This window comes from Carassius gibelio, chromosome B10 (assembly GCF_023724105.1).
Source record: "Carassius gibelio isolate Cgi1373 ecotype wild population from Czech Republic chromosome B10, carGib1.2-hapl.c, whole genome shotgun sequence".
NCBI lineage: Eukaryota > Metazoa > Chordata > Actinopteri > Cypriniformes > Cyprinidae > Carassius > Carassius gibelio.
In genome coordinates, this window is record NC_068405.1 from 22,001,170 (window position 1) to 22,022,413 (window position 21,244).

At 36.1% G+C, this 21,244-nt stretch overlaps 1 protein-coding gene and 1 long non-coding RNA gene across 2 annotated transcripts; one reads left to right on the forward strand and one right to left on the reverse strand.

Moving 5' to 3' along the window:
• Positions 1–5,685: 5,685 nt before the first annotated feature.
• tacr1b (tachykinin receptor 1b) lies at positions 5,686–13,970 on the reverse strand. Its single transcript, XM_052566602.1, has 5 exons — positions 13,054–13,970; positions 11,743–11,937; positions 9,491–9,641; positions 8,422–8,618; positions 5,686–8,353 (listed from the first exon to the last, which is right to left on the reverse strand). Exons 1-5 carry the CDS (start codon positions 13,458–13,460, stop codon positions 8,065–8,067), a joined length of 1,239 nt encoding a protein of 412 aa, XP_052422562.1. The 5' UTR covers positions 13,461–13,970; the 3' UTR covers positions 5,686–8,064.
• On the forward strand, positions 11,057–11,835 carry LOC127965894 (uncharacterized). The gene is made up of 3 exons (XR_008155500.1): positions 11,057–11,144; positions 11,357–11,416; positions 11,708–11,835. It is a non-coding gene; the product is annotated as an uncharacterized LOC127965894 (long non-coding RNA).
• Positions 13,971–21,244: the final 7,274 nt, after the last annotated feature.

Here is a 21,244-nt window from a genome sequence, read left to right on the forward strand (position 1 = left end):
ATCTTTGATGTCTGAAACCCAGGCATGACCGGAGTCTGGTGTGAAATTAATGCAAGGAGTCGACACAGAATATTAATGCTGATCCATATCCTAAAAGAAAAATAAGATATTTTTGTAAGAAAAATATCCATATTCAAAACGTAACTATCACTTGATTGACTCATTTGTAATGCTTGATATGAGCTGGTGGTATATGAGGTTGAGTGGCTTTTCAGTGGTTTTGTTTCATAATAATGGGTATTGTTTTTATTAATGTATTTAGTTTCTATTAAAGTTGAAATCCCATTGACAGAAGCATATTTAATTTCTTTAACAACGTCAGTCTACCTTGAAAGGTTCATAATTTACTGGGAAAAATTAATTTCTCTATGGAGAAAATTAATGGGATTTTTACTTTAGTAACTGCTTTATTGTCTCCTAGGCATTTTAGATACTCGAGGCCATAGATATCATTCACAGCTCACTAAAATTGAGTATAACACGACGATGAGATTATTTAGTGCATTGAGCATAACTGCTCTTTTGTCCATTACTGTGTTTAGGCCATTTGATTTGGATGATGAAAGGGAAGTCGAAGCAGTTTAATGCACTTCTCTTACCTGTTTTGCCTCTATCTGCTTCATGATTCACTATTAATAACTGAGTATTGTAAATACAGACTGCTAGGCCTCATCAATCAAGGAATATCAAGGCTATGTATAATTATAATTATTCTATGTAGATGGCTTGGGGTGCTGTGATTAATCATTTGTTAAAGAGGCATTCTTTGATATGTCTGCTTGGACTCCATGAAGCATATCATTAAAACCCATTTAGCCATTCAATAGATTGAATGACAGGTTATCAAAGACAAGCACAGTCCCGCCTCGCACTTCAGCTGGAGATGTTACTGTAGCATCTGATTATATCAAGACTTAAATTAACACAACTCTGTGTGCACCAGGTCCCGGGGAGCTGCTCTCTTCGAGTGAGTGATGCTCAAAGATCCTTTCAAGGTAAATCATATTCTGGCCTTTGATACGGGGTTGGAGAGCAGGTCTGAAAATGGGAACATGTGGAATTCAGAGCCATCATTGGGTGAACAATGGGCCAAAATGTATACAATACTCTTTCATAGGGACATTTTTTTTTATCTTATTTCCCCCTAAAATGTTTATAGCAGTAAGGGTACATATTATAAGGATATTTTAGGTTTAAATGAGGTACAAAGTTGTTCTTTTTTTCTGACAGTATATTGTTTACATGGCAAGGCTCAGCGAGAAGTTTTTTTATTATTATTATTTTTATAGTAATATCCAGCTTTTAATGCAAATTAAAAAGCAGATAATTAAATATCTGTGAACATTAAATTAATAAATGTTTTTTGTGAGGAAGATTATAAATGTATATTTTTTTTAATATTAGAATAAAATAAATAATTTAAAAATTTATAAAAAATATAAAAACTATATAATTTAAGGTATATATTAAAATTAATAAAATATATATTTGTATTTGTGCTGTAAAATGTTTAATAGCGATTAATCACATACAAAATAAGTTTTTGTTTGCGTAACGTGTGTTCTGTGCATATTTATTAAATTTTATAAATACACACACATACAGTATATATTGTGAAAATATTTACATCTATGTACTTATGTTTATATTTATATTAATATAATTTATATCATAAATAAATATATTTAATATAGAAAAATAGTATATAATTCTATAATTATATGAATTTATTAATTATATGAAATGTAAATAATTCATATATATACACATGTATTATGCAAACAAAACCTTTTATTTGGGATGTGATTAATCACAATTAATCATTTTACAGCACTAAGTTGTATGTATTAAAATGTTAAAAATCTATGATTTGAGTGTACATAAAAAAAATTTCATTTTTTTTTTTTTTTTTTTGCTTGCTTGGATAGCCTGGTTTTCTCTATGATTTAAATTCAAGATTCAAGATTTTTATTTGTCACATACACAATTATATATAGCATAAAAAGATCTATATTGTAGAATTAATTATAGAATGCAAAATAATGTGCATGGAAGTAAACTGTAGTCTTAAATATTAAGATACACAGTAATGTACAAGAGGAAAATGTGCAAACAGGTTGACACTGTCAGTGTGTCAATGTAAGACAGTGAATGATGAATATCTTACTGATAAAGTTAATATTAAGGTGATACATGAAGATGTTAAGAGGCTGGTTTTGAGTTTAGGAGCCTGATGCCCTGGGGGAAGAAACTCCTCTTAAGTCTCTCAGTTTTTGCCATCAGGCTACGGAAGCACTTACCCAGATGGCAGCAAAGTGAAAAGATGGTTATTGGGGTAGATGGAGTCCTTAATGATTTTAACAGCTCTGCTTTTGCAGCGTTTGAATCATAAATCAATGCTCATGCTGATTCATGCTCTTGTTTCGTATTTCTATTATATTCTAAAGAACATATTTTATGTGCATACAAAACACATATAAATTATTTTTGATTTGCAATAATAATTATTATACAGTAACTTAAAGTTTTTGTTTTTTTTGGCCTCTTAAACTATCAATCTCACGTCTTTCAGTTTTTCAGCAAATCTAGCCAATGTTAAATACATAAGATGTATCGACAAGTCTGGCCTGAACTTTGAACGTTTATTGTTACCTTCTATCAGTGGCGGACTGTGACAGTAAATCAGGCTGGGAATTTGAACTCCCCCTCCCCCAGGCCACCTCTGTTGCTGCAGTCACCACCCAATTGATGTGTCCACCAGACTGTTAAACTCTATGGCTCTTTCAGTTGTTTGAATTGGGTTATACTTAAAAAACAAATCAAAATCCTTAGACTGTGGACGAGCAAAATAATCAAATGGAGTATCAAGAAGTATCAAGGCATTCACTGCCTCTCTCATCCCCCTCTCTCTCACTCTGCACATTGAGTTTCTCTGCAATATGAAATAAGCACTTTCAATAATCTATATTAATTATGCAGCCATCAATTGTATGTCCCAATAATCACGGTCCTAATACTGATGACCTTATAAAGCATAAAAGCACATATATTTTATATAGTATTTTAGTATAGTATAGCTAGCATGTTTAGTTTAGCTAATAGCTTAAACTTTACCTGGAGGTTCCTGCTCTGACTCAAAAGCTGAATTGTCCACCCCCTTTTGTTTTTTTATTTATTTGTTGTTTTTTTAAATTGATTTTATCTATTGTTAGTCGCTTTGATTGAAAGCATCCGTCTGCCAAATGTAAATATTAAGGTGGAACAGTTCAACTTTTTCACAGTTTGTTTCACGGTTTTAGAGTTTCGGTACCCTTGTATGTGCTATGTTTATGGAAAAACTATACTTTAAAAAAATATATATATTATCATATTATTAAGAATATTCTAACTACAGGCAACAGCACAAATAAAACAGATTAAAGATACAAATAAAATAAACTGACTTTCTGTTTTTTTAGGTAGGTCTTGCATTAGATTTTAAGTACAGAATTTAAATAAAGTAATCAAATGTAAAACAGCATTGCATTTTGGACTATAAATTATATGCAAAATATCTCAGTTCACATTACTTTAATCTCCGATCTCTGTGTGCAAGTGTTTTGTTTGCATGTATGTCATTGCAGCAGCACATTAAGCTTTAATTGTAATTAAACTGACTGGAACTACCTGTGAATCAATGTATTTTAATGCACACCTTTTAGCAGATCAGAATCAGATATTTAGACAAACCATGGTATAAATAGATTTATTACAGTAACTGGCGGGATCGCGAATCATTTGAGTCAATTTGGGGATCGCGAATCATTTGAATCAGTTCGGGAGTTCGGAGCGGGATCGCATATCATTTGAGTCAGTTCGGGAGTTCGTATTGGGTTCGGGAATCATTTAAGTCAATTCGGGAGTTCAAAGCGGGTTCGCGAATAATTTGAATCAGTTCAGGAGTTCGTAGCGGGTTCGCGAATCATTTGAGTCAGTCTGGGGATTGCAAATCATTTGAATCAGATCGGGAGTTCGGAGCGGGTTCGCGAATCATTTGAGTCAGTTTGAGAGTTCGGAGCGGGATCGCGAATCATTTCAGTCAGTTTGGGGATCGCAAATCATTTGAATCAGTTTGAGAGGTCGGAGCGGGATCGCGAATCATTTGAATCAGTTCGGGAGTTCGTAGCGGGTTCACGAATCATTTGAGTCAGTGTGGGTATCGCAAATCATTTGAATCAGTTCGAGAGTTTGTAGCGGGTTCGCGAATCATTTGAGTCAGTTCGGGAGTTTCGCGAATCATTTGAGTCAGTTCGGGAGTTCAAAGCGGGTTCGCGAATCATTTGAGTCAATTTGGGGTTCGCGAATCATAGCTGTATATGGATAGGTATTTTTATCTAATTTAGTGAATAGTTCTAATTCCGTTTTCCAAGCGTGTTTAGGTGTGATATGTGAACTTGTTTTTTTTTTTTGTTTTACTGATGTGCCTTTTAACAGTATTAAGTATATTCAAAAACTAAACAAATCGTGCCTAAAAAGTGCACGCATAGGCTAATGTAAAGATACATGATGAAGTCAAACTAGTGCGTGCGTGGCGCGTGTTCTTGCATTATTCTGTGTATTCAAATACATTTATTAATGCATGTGAATGATCACAAAATTCAAGATATGGAGGTTAGAAAATGTATATATTTATATCATTTTATTTAGTTAATCAATATCACACGAAGAGTGCCATTTCAGTTTTTCATTCTGCGATCCACTGATTTGTAGATTCATAAAACCGTCATTTAATTCGCAGTTGCATAACAGCCTATTGTACGTCAGCCTGGTCGACTGCACAGCGGCAGCTATATATTGCTTCTCTATAGAAGTATAAACCCAAGGCTAATGAAAAAGTTAATTAAATGAAATTAGAGTTTGATGCAATCCACTACCAGAACATTGCTTTATATAGAATTAGAGACTGTTGATGGAGGGCGATGCCAGACTTCTTGTCAGAGCATGCAGCATATACCTCGATGCTATTAAACCCAACAGATTTCGTTTTCTCCCCAGTGAATAGAACATCTGAGAGCACTGCTAAAACTTGGCACAGTGATCTTATTGTTGTCTGAACAGCCTGATGTATTGGTAGTAATGGTTTTAGAAATAGTGTCTGTCTGAAGTATTGCACAGTTGCAGTTTGTCTCTGGACAGGGAGCATTTAAAGAGGAAAAATGGAAGGAACTTTGATTTAACTGACACAGTTAAAGCATCCTCATTGCAGTGCTCAGATAATTTAACTAATTCTAAGGGGAATGACAGGGATTTGTCACAACTCTCAGAGAGATTACAGTTCTGGTGCTAAAACAGTTACTGCCTCAGATATTTCCACACACAGCCTTGAACAATTCATTTGTCTTCTCTACATTTCCTCAGACCCTTTCACACTGGTTCATTCAGGGCTGTGAGACAAATGTGAGACGAATGACCATAATATCAGTCCATTTGTCTCAGCTTTGTGCTATCAGCTTCTTTCTCTAACATGAGTAATGACTGGATTTTAATTTAAGTTGGAAGTTTAAATATATATATATATATATTCTTGGCTACATCACCAAGACAGAAAATACATACAGAGGTTATTTTGTTAAGATTGCAATGAATTCTTCCTTTTAAAAAATATGCAACCAGAATATGGTAATTGTATGTTGAGTGACGCAGAGAGACGAACGAGAACCATTTTAATTTCACATTTGCAGAACATAATCAAACAATGCCAAGCTTCAAAATACACAGTAATGTTTCCTCCGTTTCAGTCTAATATTAACAGTGTAGGGCTATACATTTAAAGCTCTTACACTCTCAGGTATTTTATACAGACAGCAATAGATTTACATAAAAAAATTACATACATCATATGTACATAAATCATAATAATTTGAATGCTGAGTGTAATATATGCAGTCATGTGGTACTTTAAAAACTTTATTGTTTGACTGCTTGGACAGCACTTTCTGGCTCCGCCAAAAGTTGATTTTGTGTTCACTTATGTTTCTGGTGTCGGCAGCTTTTCTGAACAAGTAGTTGGTTTATAAATCCCATGAAATGATTTTAACAGACAATTTTCTGTCCATTGATGATATACTTATACTCTTAAAAATAAAGCTGCCTTATGATGCCATAGAAGAACCGTTTTGTTCAAATGTTTCCATAAAGAACCTTTAACATCTGAAGAACCTTTCTGTTTCACAAAAGGTTATTTGTGGTGAAAGAAGGTTCTTTAAATTATCCATTTTAAATTACTGACTGAATGGTTCTTTTTAGAACCAAAAATTATTCTTCCATGGCATCTCTATGGAGAACCTTTTTAAAGCATCTTTATTTTTAAGAGTGTAATATTGTAACAGGAAGTTGGGATGAGAAATACAACATCTTTTTGGCATATTGGTAATGTCTTTCTTAAAACCAAGATTTTTGCTTACAATTGCAAAAGACTGGAGAGAGCATTTTGTTGGACAGAAATTGTTTATGTCCTTGTTGACAACCTGAATTAACAGTGTTGGTCCATATTCTAGAGAAAAGGAATACTGTAGATTTGAAATGTGTGTCTGCTAAAAATGAAATCAACTTAACTTTTAGAGCATATTACCTTCTAGATCTCAAATCCAACAGACATGGACCCATTCAATCTCATATATGTCCTCACATGATGCATAACCTTTATATTATGGTCCTAAAAAATGTGTTCATGGTAAAATATATGTCGTTCAAAAATCTGGTTGGGACAATGAATACAACACAAACCAAACAGATAAAAAATATTTAAAAAAGATCATGCAGCTGGTGGTTTGTCGCAAGTAAAAGCAAGTCTAACCAGTACTGTGTTTCTGTCAGTTTTAGCATGTGTCCATTAAGAGAGCTGAAATCTGACGAAAGAGGAGATGCTAGTGCATGCAGCTGCACAGCAGTTCAAAAGGTGCAACATCGCTGCTCTTTTGTTCCTCTGCAAGCATCAAAGCAGCTCTCACACCTGCCCAACAAAGCAAGAACCTCTACAATTTGGGCTGAAAAGGCACGTAAAGCGAGCACAAGCCATACCACACAACATCATGATATTATACACCGATGTACAGCAAACCACTGTGCAAGAAAATGGACCTCACATAAAACTAGCACTTAACTGGTATCTAGATTTGTGTAATGTTGAGAAGTTGTCACAGGAATTTCTGTACAAACTAGAGAAAATGTCAAACCAGACATTATGCCCTTATATTTACAGTGCACAACCTCTATGAATATCTTTATCTGTTTATACACTTTCTTTTTTATCAAGATAATGCAATCGGTTGCCACAAAACAAAAGCTTGGTTTTTATTTACAAAACACTGTTATTGAAAGATACAAAAATATTATGGACTTAAAATAATAAAAAGAAATATAACTTCGGTAAAATGTATTTAACATGGTCTTCTTTGTAAAGGCAGTATAGCTGCAACCGATACTCAACTTCATGCTAATAATAAACTCTGGAGTTAACAGAGAATTATGGTGATATAAATGGAAGTAGCTGTGTAAGTACAAAGTCCATTTTTCTGTCTCTCGCTGAGCTATAATTATCATGACCCTCTGCCTTCCAGACAAATCCTTTACATTGTCGCCTTCGTAGTCCAGTAATATGCAACGACAGGTGCAGACCTTTCCACGTCGTCACGCTGGCTATCGTATCATCAATAACCAACAGTAACGACAGACAGATCGTTGCCTAGAGGATCAGCTGGTCAAGCTTTCCTAAACAAACATCCTAGGTCCAGGAGCAAATGCTGATTGGGGTGAACACAAGGAATGATTTCTAGCCGGCTCTGTCAAAAAGTACAATTTCGCTAAACACAAAGACAGTATTAATGCTCCACAGTCTTTAGATGTCACGTTGACCAGTATACAATGAAGTTTTCACACATTAGCCTTTCATCCCCAAGAAAACCTAAAAAACTGTTTTGGTTTGTTGTGTATCTCACATTACGACCTTCCCTGGAACATGTATCATTTGCCCTTCTCCCCAAAAGATTGGTATTTTTACACTGAAAGTAATTCCTAAATTCCTTTCTAGGCTAAATTGTTGCTAGAATAGAAGCTGGATGACTCTGATACAGTCTTGGAGGCGCTTTGTGAAGAACCATTAGACGTGAGATCTATTGAACATCGATTTGTATTCTCCTGAAGGTCCCCCTCGATAACCGGCATCACTGTGGATACTGTGGTCTCCATTCGGCTTGCACGGTAAATGCTGGCCTGTGTCTGAAGATAGCGAGTTGACTTGAGCTCCAGACCTTCATATGAGCCTTGAGGGACACAAGGGCACCAGGAGAATGCCTGCTGGAATCCAGCTCGAAACCTGCACAGAGGATTGCATGAGAAGCCTCCCCCTAAACCTGAAATGTTTGTCTCTAAACCAACTCTTACCTGTCATTGAGAAGACAGTAGATAATGGGATTGTACATGGTGGAGCTCATGGCAAGCCACATAATTCCTAAGTACACCTGCTGGATGTACCATTCCTCAAACAAGTGGGGAAGGAACTGATGCAGCAGGAAGTAGACATGGTAGGGCAGCCAGCAGATGGCGAAGGTGCACACAACGACAATCATCATCTTCACCACCTACAGAAGTTAAAGTGATAGTAACCCAAATTAATTATTAATTACTCACTTTAATGTTGTTCAAAACCAAGACCTTTGTTTATCTTCGGAACACAAATTAATGGATTTTTGATGAAATCCGAGAACTCTTTGACACTCCATAGACAGCAACGCAACAGTAATATTCTCAGGTCCAGAAACGTAGCAAGGACATCTGTAAAACAGGCCATGTGACATCAGACGTTCAACCACAATTTTGTGAAGCTACGGGAATACATTTTGTGCACAAAGAAAACAAACATAACTTTATTCAACAATTTTTCTCCTCCAAATCACATATTCTGCCATTATGGAGAGATGTATGTGCTTTGCTTTCCTCTGTAAACAACGCATGCATGTGGTGCTGCTGATGATGGACAACACATCAGAGCTTCAACTACAATTTTGCGAAGCCTCAATGCAAAAAATTGCAGCTTCGCAAAATTGTGGTTGTACCTGTGATGTCACCTGGACATCATGAAATTTCCGTTTCATTGCTGTCTATGGAGGGTCAGAAAGCTCTTGCATTTCATCAAAAATATCTTAATTTGTGTTCCGTCTCACAGGTTTGGAACGACATGAGGGTGAGTAACTAATGACAGGATTTTCATTTTGGGGTGAACTAACCCTTTAAAGTAGAAGGGGCTGAAGCAAGTTAAAAACCTGATTTCGTTGCTTCCCTAGTGACCTAAAGCAAACAATAATCATGTTCCCACATGGTCTTGTTTAAAAGACCAGCAAAGATGGTCAACTTCATCTGGTAAATGTTGCTAGGTTATTATCCATCCAAGCTGGTCTTTTAGCAAGGCATCTGACATTTAAGCTTTTATGTGAGTTGCTCTACAGTTGATAACCTTCCGTTTGGCGGTTAGCTGCTCTCGATAGCGGTCTGAAGAGTCTCCAGGAATCTCACTCGCCCAGAGAGTACACCCCACCACCAGGTAAGCACAACCCATGATGAGCAAAGGCAGAAAGTAGATAAGCACAACCACACAGACGTAATACCTGTGAGAGAGGACGAGACAGAAAACAGCCAGATGGAGAAATGGAATTGGGAGGCAGCCAAACAACAAGACAAGAAACCTAGGGTGAAATTAGACCCAAAGTTGTTGAGACACATTTTCAGTGAACATTTTTACACAGAAAGATGCCACACACCAACACCTCAGAGTCCCGAGTGTTTTCTCGCATTAAGTGCCACTTAAAAATAACGCTGGAAAAACTTTTGAATTGTGAACTCTGAATGCTCGCAGGATTCGGGTGCTGTGACAGTGCCTCTCTTTACTTTTGGAGCGCTGTACAATTCTACATGCTAATTAGCTTGAGGCTTATCTAGAAAGACACTCGCCTCTCCAGAGAGGTATGGAGGGAAAATATACACAGGCCTTTCACACATTACCACAAAGGTTCTAAAATCCCTGTCCCACAAGACTGTCCAAAAAAAGCTATATAAATGCCTTTTACCGTTTTTTTTGTTTTAAACTCCCTTATGAAACAAAAATATATTGCAGTATATTGGAAAATATAATGTAATATTAGGCATATATTCTGATATATATTTATTTTTCCAATATATTGCAATATATTGAAAGTGGCAATCATTTGTATATATTGCAATATATTATATAATATAAGTATCATCAATATATTATTAAATATATTCAAATATATAAAATATTAGAAAATAAAAAGGGAAAATAATATATTACAATATATCACAAGATATTTTAAGAAATATATTGGTAAATATATATTCCTTTCGTAAGGGCTGAACATCCTACAAACATGCCATTTAGGATGAGTCTTTTCAAGCATCCATAACTATCTCAATGAGTGAGAGGTAATTGAATGTTGTACAGCTGATTAATTTCAAAAATGCTTCTTGCCTTTTGTGATTATTAAATAAGACGACCATGCTAACATGACGGGTGATTGCCCAAAAACAAAAGTCTGCAGTGCAGTTGCCAAAATCCTCCAGATTTCAGTTGCTAGATGCAAAAATATGTGTGTGAAAGAAAACATTAACTTATCCCGTTCTCTCTGTTTACCATTTTCTGTCCCTCCCTGGCTATCCATCATCACACTCAAAGACCTACCAGCCAGTTAAACAGAGTTCACTGATAACACTCGACTGTGAGTGTTACCAAGATTTGGTCTTTTTTTGTGCCCATCTGTACCTCTAAAGAAAATTTGGGCGGACAAAAGCTACAGAACAACCTCGAGAAATGATTCTTGCAAAGCCAGGTTGGTGAGGTCTGACAGGTTTTGTCACTTGATGGAGGTAGACATGCTCACTGCATTGGAGTGACAGAGGGAATCCTGCAGGAAGATTGACTGTACGCCTGGGTGAATGACTAAGCTTTTATGGAAATAACCTCATGCTGTGGCACCTGTCACCTATTGCAGGAGACTGGCAGGATATTGGAGAATTGGATTGGAGTTGGTAGCAATTAGAGCACTGGCCATGTGTGAAGATCTATCAAAACTCATTCAGTAGCTGATAAATATGTGAGTAAGATGCAAGGTGGTGTTTAGTGCTATTTACAGTTTAAATATTCATATCATAAATCAGACCGTACCACACACTTGGTACAGAACCTACTGAATACTCTTGAGAGTGCACCCTATGGTGTCCCTAATGTTGTTTTCAAATGCATTGTCAGATTTTTTTATTGTTTTGTTGTTGGTGTTTTGCTAAAATAGGCAATGCTGCCTTACAGGAGGAGATACAACACTGCACAAACTCCAAAGGTGCCAGAATGGAAGGAAAAGAAGAGGAGGTGAGGATGCATTTTTAGGCAATTTAGAGCTCCATGAGGGATTTTAATTATTGTTGTCTTTTTAATATTAGTTTTTTTTAAATGGCATAAGTATTCCTTTCAAGAGTTTTGAAGTGCCACTCAAGCGTTGAGTTTGACTCTAGTTCTTATCCAGTTTCCAGCGTATTTCGACATTTTCAAATGTCATACTTCAGGCAGGCTGTCCAACAAATATGCATTTTAGCTTGTTCAAAACAAAGTTCATCTCAGACTGTTTGCCACATGTGACACTTTTGATTTTTCATTTTACAGAAACATCATCACTGAATTTGACAGAGCAGACTCACGTCTTTTGGAAATCCCACATGCTGTACTCTGGCCAGTTGATGTAGCACACGACACGTCCTGGCAGCTGTGCAGTGCTGGAAAAATAGTACTGGGGGAAAGCCAGGAGCAGGGCAAGGGCCCAGATCACCCCCACCACCAGCTTGGTCTCAGAGGATGACAGGCGCTGCTGGAGTGGGTGGATGATAGCCATGTACCTGCAGGGGGAGTTTAACAAAGGCAATGAACTGCTATTTATGCAAATCCACTCAAATTGCCCCTATCTTATTTGCCTAGTCCTGCTGATTTGATTTGGGGAGTGAATGAGATTACTAGTTGAGTTTGTCTTTTTTGTTTTTCCTGCAACCCAGGGTTCTCTCAGATGGAATAGAAAGGATGTGGCTTTGTTTTGAGTTTTAACAGTTTTCCTACACTGGTATGAATTGGACCAATTCCATCCTCCCCAAAAAGTGGTGGTATAGTACAGTGATGGTATCAGATGCCACTAGTGAATCGTGGCATTATTCATGTACTATGGCATTTACTTGGTACTCTACAGAACTGAAGGTAAGACTGCCTGTTACTTAAAATAAAAATACCACAGTACAAAACAAACCCCGGCATACTATAAATCAGAAATGCCTCAAAAGAGATGAATTTTTCAGCATCCATCTGTAGCATTCACACGGAACACAGATGAAGGAACATATGTTTTATACCCAGCTAGGATCACAAAATATTACTGTGGTAGCCTACAGAGTTGGGTAAATTACTCAAAGAAAGCAATTAATTAGCTACTAATTAGATCTTCAGCAGTCTAATTAGATTACTGTACTAATTACTCTCTAAAAATGACTGCAAGCATTACTTATTAATTACTTTATAAATTCTACATCTGCCTAGACTAGTTGAACAGTGCACTGACAGACATGAAACTGCTCTTTAATTCTTTCAAATAAATAATATAAAATTCCCGAAATGATTTTTGACTGACCAAAGTATTTAAAGAGTCCAGGTTACATTTAAATATACATTTTAACATTACATGTAACATTTTAATGTTAAATTCACTACTGTTTTACAGTATATAGAATTGTAATAGTCTACACTGTAATTGGCTACATCAGAAGTAACTTACATTAGCTAATTATATGGTAATACATTACACCTTACACTGCTGTGGTAGGACCATGCTTGTAAAGTGATGGTAATACAATGCTGTTCGATATATACCATTGATATTCATATACTATTATATTTACATGACCTCCAAGGTCCTTCAAAGAAAGAATTGCTTACCATAATACATGTACCGAGAAAGATAAATATCTCACCTGTCCAGGGCTATTGCTGTCATGGAGTAAATACTAGCAAACACAGCAGCTATTGGAAAGAAGTTATGAAATCTGCAGTACACAAGTCCGAAGTACCACTCGTTATGCACTGCATACACAAAGTTAATAACGGTATTGAAAGCCGACATTGAAGCCTCTGCGAACGCAAGATTGACTAGAAAATAGTTGGTCACAGTTCTCATGCGCTTATGGGCTAAAATGATCCAGATGACAGTGACATTTCCAACAACCGACACCAGAACTATACAGCAGTACGCGATGGCCCACAGAACTATCTGCCACACCGGCTGAACAAACTGGTTCGAGAACACGTCCGTGTCATTGACCGAAGAACCGCTGGTCCCGTTCCCGCTTGAGTTCTGTGAGGCGATGTATAGAGGATCCATGATCAATAAATAAGCAGAGGAAAAAGCATTTCAGCGAAGAAGCGAAAAAGTTTGTTTTGATGTTGTAATATTGGGTTGGGGAAAAAATAGGTCCAAATGAGCAAATGAAATGTCAGTGTTCTTGTCCCAGGGTCTTCAGGACACGCTGCAGGCTGAATCGCGAGCGCGTACTCGGCGCGCCTCACCAGACGCGCTCCTGTGGCTCGCGTGTCCGCGCAGTGTCGAACCAGGCTTGACTCCGCGCGCTGCATCTTTCCAGTCACGCGCCAGTGAACACGCGCATCCTCCTCACTGTCACTTAGCACTGTTTGACTTTCAAACGTGTTTTGAGAACAAAACGCCGAATAAAAATTACAGGCTGCAGTTCGAGTAATTTGTAAACTTAAAAACATGGGAGCTCATGCACATCACCAGAGACTGGGTTTCCTCCGTTGTGATGCTTTGCCAGCACTTTACTGCAGCTGATTTGAGTTGATTGTTTGTGGATCTTTCTGCCTTTAGTGCTGTCTTCAGCAAGTGAAATGCATGCTCAATTCGGGTTGAAATCAGGAGATTGACTTGGCCATTGCAGAATATTCCATTTTTTTTTTACCTTTAAAGACTTGTTTCTTGTGCTGTATTTTATTATATTAGATAAGTCTTTATCTATTTGTACTATGAAGCACAGTCCAATCAACTTTGCTCCATTTGGCTGAATCTGGCCCGATAGTAGTATATCCTTATACACTTCAGAATTCATCCAGTTGCTTCTGTCTTCTGTCACGTCATCACTAAATGCCAGTAACCCAGTGCCACTGAAAGCCATGCATGCTCATGCCATCCATCCTCCACCATGTTTCACATTTGATGTTGTATTCTTTGGATCATGAGCTGTTCCAAGCCTTCTCCATAGTTTTTTCTTCCCATCATTTTGGGACAGGTTGATCTTAATTTCAGCCGTGCAAAGAATGCTTTTCCAGAAGTGGTCTGGATTTTTTTAGATGTTTTTGAAAATCTAATCTGACCTTGTTTGCACCTTGTGGTGAACCCTCTGTATTTGCTCTCGTGAAGTCTTCTCTTGATTGCAGATTTGACAGTGACACGTCTCTTCACTTGGACATGATGCGAGTTCACAGCGACATCTTCCAGATGCAAATTTCACTCTTGGGATAAACTCCAGACCTTTTACCTGATTAATTGATGTAGAAATAATGAAGGAATAGCCCCTGCCCAGTCCTTGAAACAGCATTTGAGTCAATTGTTCCATAAGCTGTAATTCCTTAACCTACCCTCCAATCTTGATTACAATACCCTCAGATAAAAGCTCGGAGTGTGCACTTTATGTTTGAGTCATTTGAAAACTTTTAAAACAACAAACATGTATACCAAAAAAAAAAGTCACTTTCCAGTCTATTGTAAAATACCTGTTCCTCAGAATATCATCCTCCAGGAATTGAGCTTATTTTGGAGGGAAAGTATTAGCAATGTATTCTGTGATGTTTTAAGGTGTTAGTTTGTCTCTCTAAAACATGTAAACCAGTTTGATCAAATAAGAGTTATCGCTGCACTAAAACTGTGTTCATTTGTTATTAGCCACCATTGTAATAACAAAAGAACTTGAATAATGAAAGCTTCTTATACTGTTTATCTTTTAAATTATGTTACAGTGTTAGGATTAAAACCAGCAATCTGGTATAGAATTTCTTTAAAAGAAAACCAACAACAATTTACATTATTTCTCTTCTTTATGTCTTTTAAGCACCAGGATGATATCGGCTGATGGCTAAATTGATTACTTTTATTTTCATCCATTTGAGAAAAATGTTAGTTTTCACCCCGAATGTGGCATTTTCAGATTCCATTAACAACTAACCTTTAGCCCAACAGCAAGGTCAGTGCATGCATATATCAAGACGTCCACAGGTGGGAAATGTGACGACTGGATCAATGCATAATCCTTGACCGGCTGCTGACTCTACCATTACTTGAGCTGTGCTTTTTTTTCTTTTTTTTTTTCATTGAGAAACATCTTAACATCTGAAATTGTTTTGCGCGGAAGGTCATAAATCATCATCAGAAAAATGGTGACGAAAAATTATGGTTGTTTTTTTTTTAAAAGACCAAATGAAATTGTTTCAATTCATCAGCATGAATGGACACAAGGACAGAAGTTCAATTAGTAAAGTGGCCTATTAGTAAGTGACCTCTGCACATGCCAATAAATAAGCTTTTGACAGACCTATGCGAATTTAGAGGTCCTTTTATTCTTCAAGAGGGTGATGCATTCCCTCACAGTATGTCTTTTGACTTTTTTATTGTATTCCATCACTTAAATGTAGGCTTCAGTTCATTGCAAATGAAATATGCAGTCAAGCACACAGGGTTATCCTGAGGTTAAGAAGAACTTGACAGCAAAGGGGACATTTTATATATATATATATATATATATATATATATATATATATATATATATATATATATATATATATATATATATTACTGAGTGCAGAATAAAAGCAATTCACCATAATTCCATGCTCTACTGCCAAACTATCCTTTTTGGGTCTCAAACATAACTTTTTATTCATTCTGTAACTGCATTTCACTAAAATAGTATTCCCATTTCTGAAGGCCAAAAGGTTTTATTTTTAAGAAAGTGGCCCAAAAAATAACAGTAGAAATAAAACCAATTGAATAAAACCGTTGTTGGCAGCACTTACAGGAACAGGAACATATGCTGTGCTGTCAGAAGCGTTCAGGGATATTTTAAAATGGTCAAATGGTGTTTTGATTGGGTGAGTGATCTTGACCAGATCAGCAGCAAGGTTTTATCCATTGATTTGTTTTGTTTTGGTCTCACTCTGTGCACCTGTCCAGTCCCTCCCTGGTGGCTGCAAGTGTCCAGCCGAATGTGAGCGATCAGAATTGACAGCAGGGAAATGGAAATTCAATTTCACACGTCACCTGCTGCTCGCTAGAATGTAATCCACTAGAATGAAGGGATGAGGAAGAGAAATGGGTATCTTCATCACCAAACGTGAGACACTTGATTTTTGATTTCAACCTAGTGTTTTTTGATAATTCTGTAGTCTTAGAATTAAAACCTGAAGCTGCATGAATATGTAAATGTTTTGGCTTGGAAACTGCTTGACCCTGGAGTCATGAAGGGTAATTGAGTTTCAGAGAGGCTGCTTTGCAGTAAACCCATTCACATGGTAGAATTGCCTTGAAGGCATGCACCAAATAGAAAAGCGATGCATGCTGAGGAATTGTTTTCAGCGGCGAGTGACTGATAATCAATACAGCCCATACCGTCCAGCATCATTAAACTAGAATACATGAATTTGTCTCTTGAAATTCAGTCATAACCACAAAAAAAAATCTATATTTTGGACTTGTTCCATGTGTAAAACCTTGTTTCATGAAATGTAATGAAATGCATTTAATCAGTCATGTTTTAAAATACATATCTGCTTTATATTTTCTCTGCTGCAGGATCTTTGGTTGCAAACCATCAGGTCAAGTAAAGTCATTTTTGTTTTTTTGTGGTGCTTTATACAATACAGACTATTTCAAAGCAGCTTCACATTATTAAACATGAAAGTAACAGAATCAATTATATTGCAAAATTATACAAATCCAAATTCTGCTGTTAGGCAGCTCTAAAAAATAATGACCTATCATTATTTAACTGGAATCAGTTCAGTGTTGATTCAGTTTAGTTGAATCTGCTAAATATAATAAACGAAACACATTCAATTCAGCTATGAAGCAGAAGACTTGTCATTATCAGCTCAATTCAGTTCATCAATTGTTCATGTCTGATGGCATCAGTGCTCTCAAATTGACAATATTACTAAATATTTAATATCTTTTAAACCACAACTAAGCAAGCCAAAGGCACCAGTGGCAAGAAACCATCAGGTGACAGAAAAACCCTTGGAAATGTGGAGTTTTTTTAATCAAAGACGGAGAGTGTAATAAAAACAATACCTAATATACATGCATCCGAATCTTGTTTGGGTCGAGGAAGAAAGGACCCAAACATCATAAATTTCAATCACATGAAGGGCCATGTCGAGAGCTCAGCTGCTGTATTTATCTAGCAAAATTATTTATTCATTCATTTTTAGGATGATCTCTGATGAGCCCATGACAAGCAAGGGGAACATGCGACGGAGCAGGACCAGGTGAGCATCAAAAAGGCCGCCATGCACACGTGATTTTCAGAAATGAAATGTCAATTCCAATTTCAGTCAGAAATTGGATGTACATGCTCCATATCAGGGTTCATACGAATTAAATTGGATTTGAAGAGTGATCTCTTGAAGAATGGAGCCATGCAATCATGTCAGTTTCAATGAGTGAACAAACAGAAACAATTACTGGCATTCCTCTCACATAAATACGCAATAAATAAATAAATGATCAGAGAGGCTGTTCTCTGGGGTTTGTTAAAGCGTTCTTCAGCTTAGCTGCAGAAACGTATGGTGGCTTACCATGTGTTTTATATGTTTTGGGATATTCTAACTGTGCTGTTATAAAGCAAAAGTATTTTAATAGTTTCTTCATAATGACCTGCTAAACAATGCTAGGAAATAGTTTTATATTAATATTAATAACATTAGCATCAAGTTGCCATTTGATTCCTAAGTAAACATACTGAATAAGCACAGTGTACAGGCAGTTCTCAACACTTGCTAGGAGGAGAAGCAGGGAACTTTTATGGTAAACGAGATGTAAATTAGACTTGGGTAATGATGCTGTTTAGTCAGCCATGGTTTTGTTGACTTATTCATTTCAGTAATCAGTTATTTCTGTAGAAATGCGGAAAGAAGAGCAAAATCAATCTGAAAGAAACTGAAAAGATCTAACTTTTTGATGAAGGTGTTAAAAGTATGATTTTCATTAATAAAATATCTTTTCATTTCACAAGTTATTGCACCATTTATTGTCACTTTTAATGAATTTGAATAATTAAATGAATATCCCCTCTCGCCTGAGATAATATAGTTGAGTTTAAAAGTCTGAAATCACATTGAAACCCTGGGATTCAACATCTAGTTTTAGGATCTTGGAAAGTTTAAAGCAAAGAAATGTGATGTAAAATAAAGAAGAAATACAATACCATTCAAAAGTTTGGGAATCATTTTATTCAGCAAGGACTCATAAAATTGATCACAAGTGAAAGTTTATAATGTCACAAAATATTTTTGATATTTCAAATAAATGCTGTTCTTTAGAACATTTGTTAATCAGAGAATCTTGAAAAAATGTATTATAGTTTCCACAAAAATATTAAAGCAGCAGTAGGTTACTTTTGTAAATATATATATTTTTTACATATTTGTTAAACCTGTCATTATGTCCTGACAGTAGAATATGAGACAGATAATCTGTGAAAAAAATCAAGCTCCTCTGGCTCCTCCCAGTGGTCCTATTGCCATTTGCAGAAATTAATCTGCTCCCGGTAAGAAACAACCAATCAGAGCTGCGGACCGTAACTTTTTTATGTGTTCAAAATGTGTTCAAAATGTATATAATAAGCGAGTACACCATGAATCCATTTTCCAAACCGTGTTTTTACCTTGTCCTGAATCACTAGGGTGCACCTATAATAAGTGTTTATATTCGGACTATTTTAGATTGCATCGGGGATACCGCGGCGGAGTAACCCAGTACCTTTGTGATTCTTCATAGACATTAACAGAGAGAAGTAGTACCGGCTACGATGTTCTTCCGCATGACGCAAGCAGTTCTGTTTATTAACCGCTAGAGCGTCAAAAGTTCCCTACCGCAGCTTTAAGCATCAATACCGTTTTTAACATTGATAATAATAATTAATGTTTCTTCAGCAGCAAATCAGCATATTATAATGATTTCTGAAGGATCATGTGACACTGTGGAGTCATGATTCTGGAAATTCAGCTTTGCATTAAAATATATTTTAAAAGAAAACAATTTATTTCTGAATATTATGCAAGTGACTTTCAAAAACTCTTGCTAACCCCAAACTTATAGCAAGTAAATTAGTACCATTAATCGTGTTGCTCTTTGTACATGCTCTTTGGAACATTCTCAAATATAATTTGTAATGAAAACATAATTGTATTACATTTCAAATAAAAATGCAAAACAGATGCATTTTCATTAGTGTTCCCAGATTTTGGACTCCATGTAGCACTTCCATTGAGCTTTCATTATGGAGCTCTTCTGGCGGTCTGGCAGATCCCTCCAAAACAGGTCCAAGCTTTCTTTCAGTTCACTGATCGTGGATGAAATGAGAAGTCTTCAGATCTGATAAAAGATGGTTGATTTAATGTGCCAACAAGATTTCACGACAACGTTTCTATCATCCCTTGGCTTGCCGAATGATGCGACGTCAGGTATGCCGCAAAACTGATTCTAGGTGAAATGGATTTAAATACATTACAATATTTCAGACTGCTTCACTCTTACTGGTAGATGAAAGCAGGATTGAATTAGCCTAAATAGATAGTACACACAAATGCAAAGTTAATACAAGGCTCATGGATTGTGAAATGTGGCAGTATGTCTTAATTGATCCAGTTTGACCTGTGGACAGCTGAGATGTGAGAATGCATGTGTGCTGACAGAATAAAAATCCTTCTGAAGTATCTCTAGTGTGATCACAGACACCATTGAAACGGCCCAGTACTCATTATCCTACACTCATCATGCAGTGAATCTGACTCTGGCTTAATTCACCTCTAAATCCCTGATTATTATGTCTCAAGTGAGGGGATTTTATGGAGACTTCCTTCTCTGAAGAAGCGTAGAACTAGCTCACTTCCATTTGGATGAGAAGTCTTATCCTCCGCTTATCCACAAGGACATCTCAGGCTTACACGTTTTTAATTTATTGTGATCCGTCAAAGCAAAAGTTTGTCTACAGCACAGCAAGAATACAAGTCTTCCGTCTTCACAGTGCATGTCTGCTTAAATCTCTATTTTAATTATGTGAAGAATCATTGAAGATTATTACTCATGCATCACTGTTAGTAATCTTGATACGCTACATGCTTATTTTGCTTAAGTGACAACACAGCTAACAGGGAACATTCTCAGACTCTTTCAAACTTATGAATAAATGTTCCAGTAATGTTAATAGTAAATTTGCTGGTTTAAAGTTCTATGGTCTTTTATAATGTCCACAAAATATATATATTAAATAATAATAATAATAAAAAAACTTTTGCAATTTTTTTTTCTCCCTGAAATGTTTTACTTGGATGTTCATCTAAAGTGTTTTTTTTTTTTTTTTTTTACCAGTCTCAGAATGTTCAGAGTATGTAAAAAAGAAAAAAGTAACATTGGAAAATGATAAAATGGAATGTTCCCTTAACAGAAAAAAATAAATTAAAAAATTAATAAAGATGTTTTGAACGTTTGGGGAAGATTTAGAAATACAGTTTTTACAACTAAATGGAAACATTAGCCAAATATACTTGGGATATTCTAGTTATTAATATGTAAATATCGCCAGCATCGTATGAAATATTCATTAGTATGGATTTTAATGAAATAAATCATTATGTTGATCAGTATATTTACATTTTACACCCATTTAGCACGTTTTTATTTATAAGTATAGGTAAGTATAAGTAATTTGAACAAATGCCACATATCAAATGAGGGATATCGATTCTTTAATTTTTCCTGTCTGTTTTCTGAAATTAAGACATCAGTACTCATGTCTCAAATTGACTGCAAAAACAAGTAGCATGACAAGTAAAACGATTTCATCATACATGTGAGACATGTGATATTATGATCTGAAATGG

Coding starts and splice junctions, on each gene's coding strand:
- tacr1b (XM_052566602.1), bottom strand. CDS start 13,460: ATGGATCCTCTATACATCGCCTCACAGAACTCAAGCGGGAACGGGACC. Junction 11,938..13,053: donor ACAGCAATAGCCCTGGACAG/GTGAGATATTTA, acceptor CTCCCCCTGCAG/GTACATGGCTATCATCCACC. Junction 8,619..9,490: donor AGCTAACCGCCAAACGGAAG/GTTATCAACTGT, acceptor TAACTTCTGTAG/GTGGTGAAGATGATGATTGT.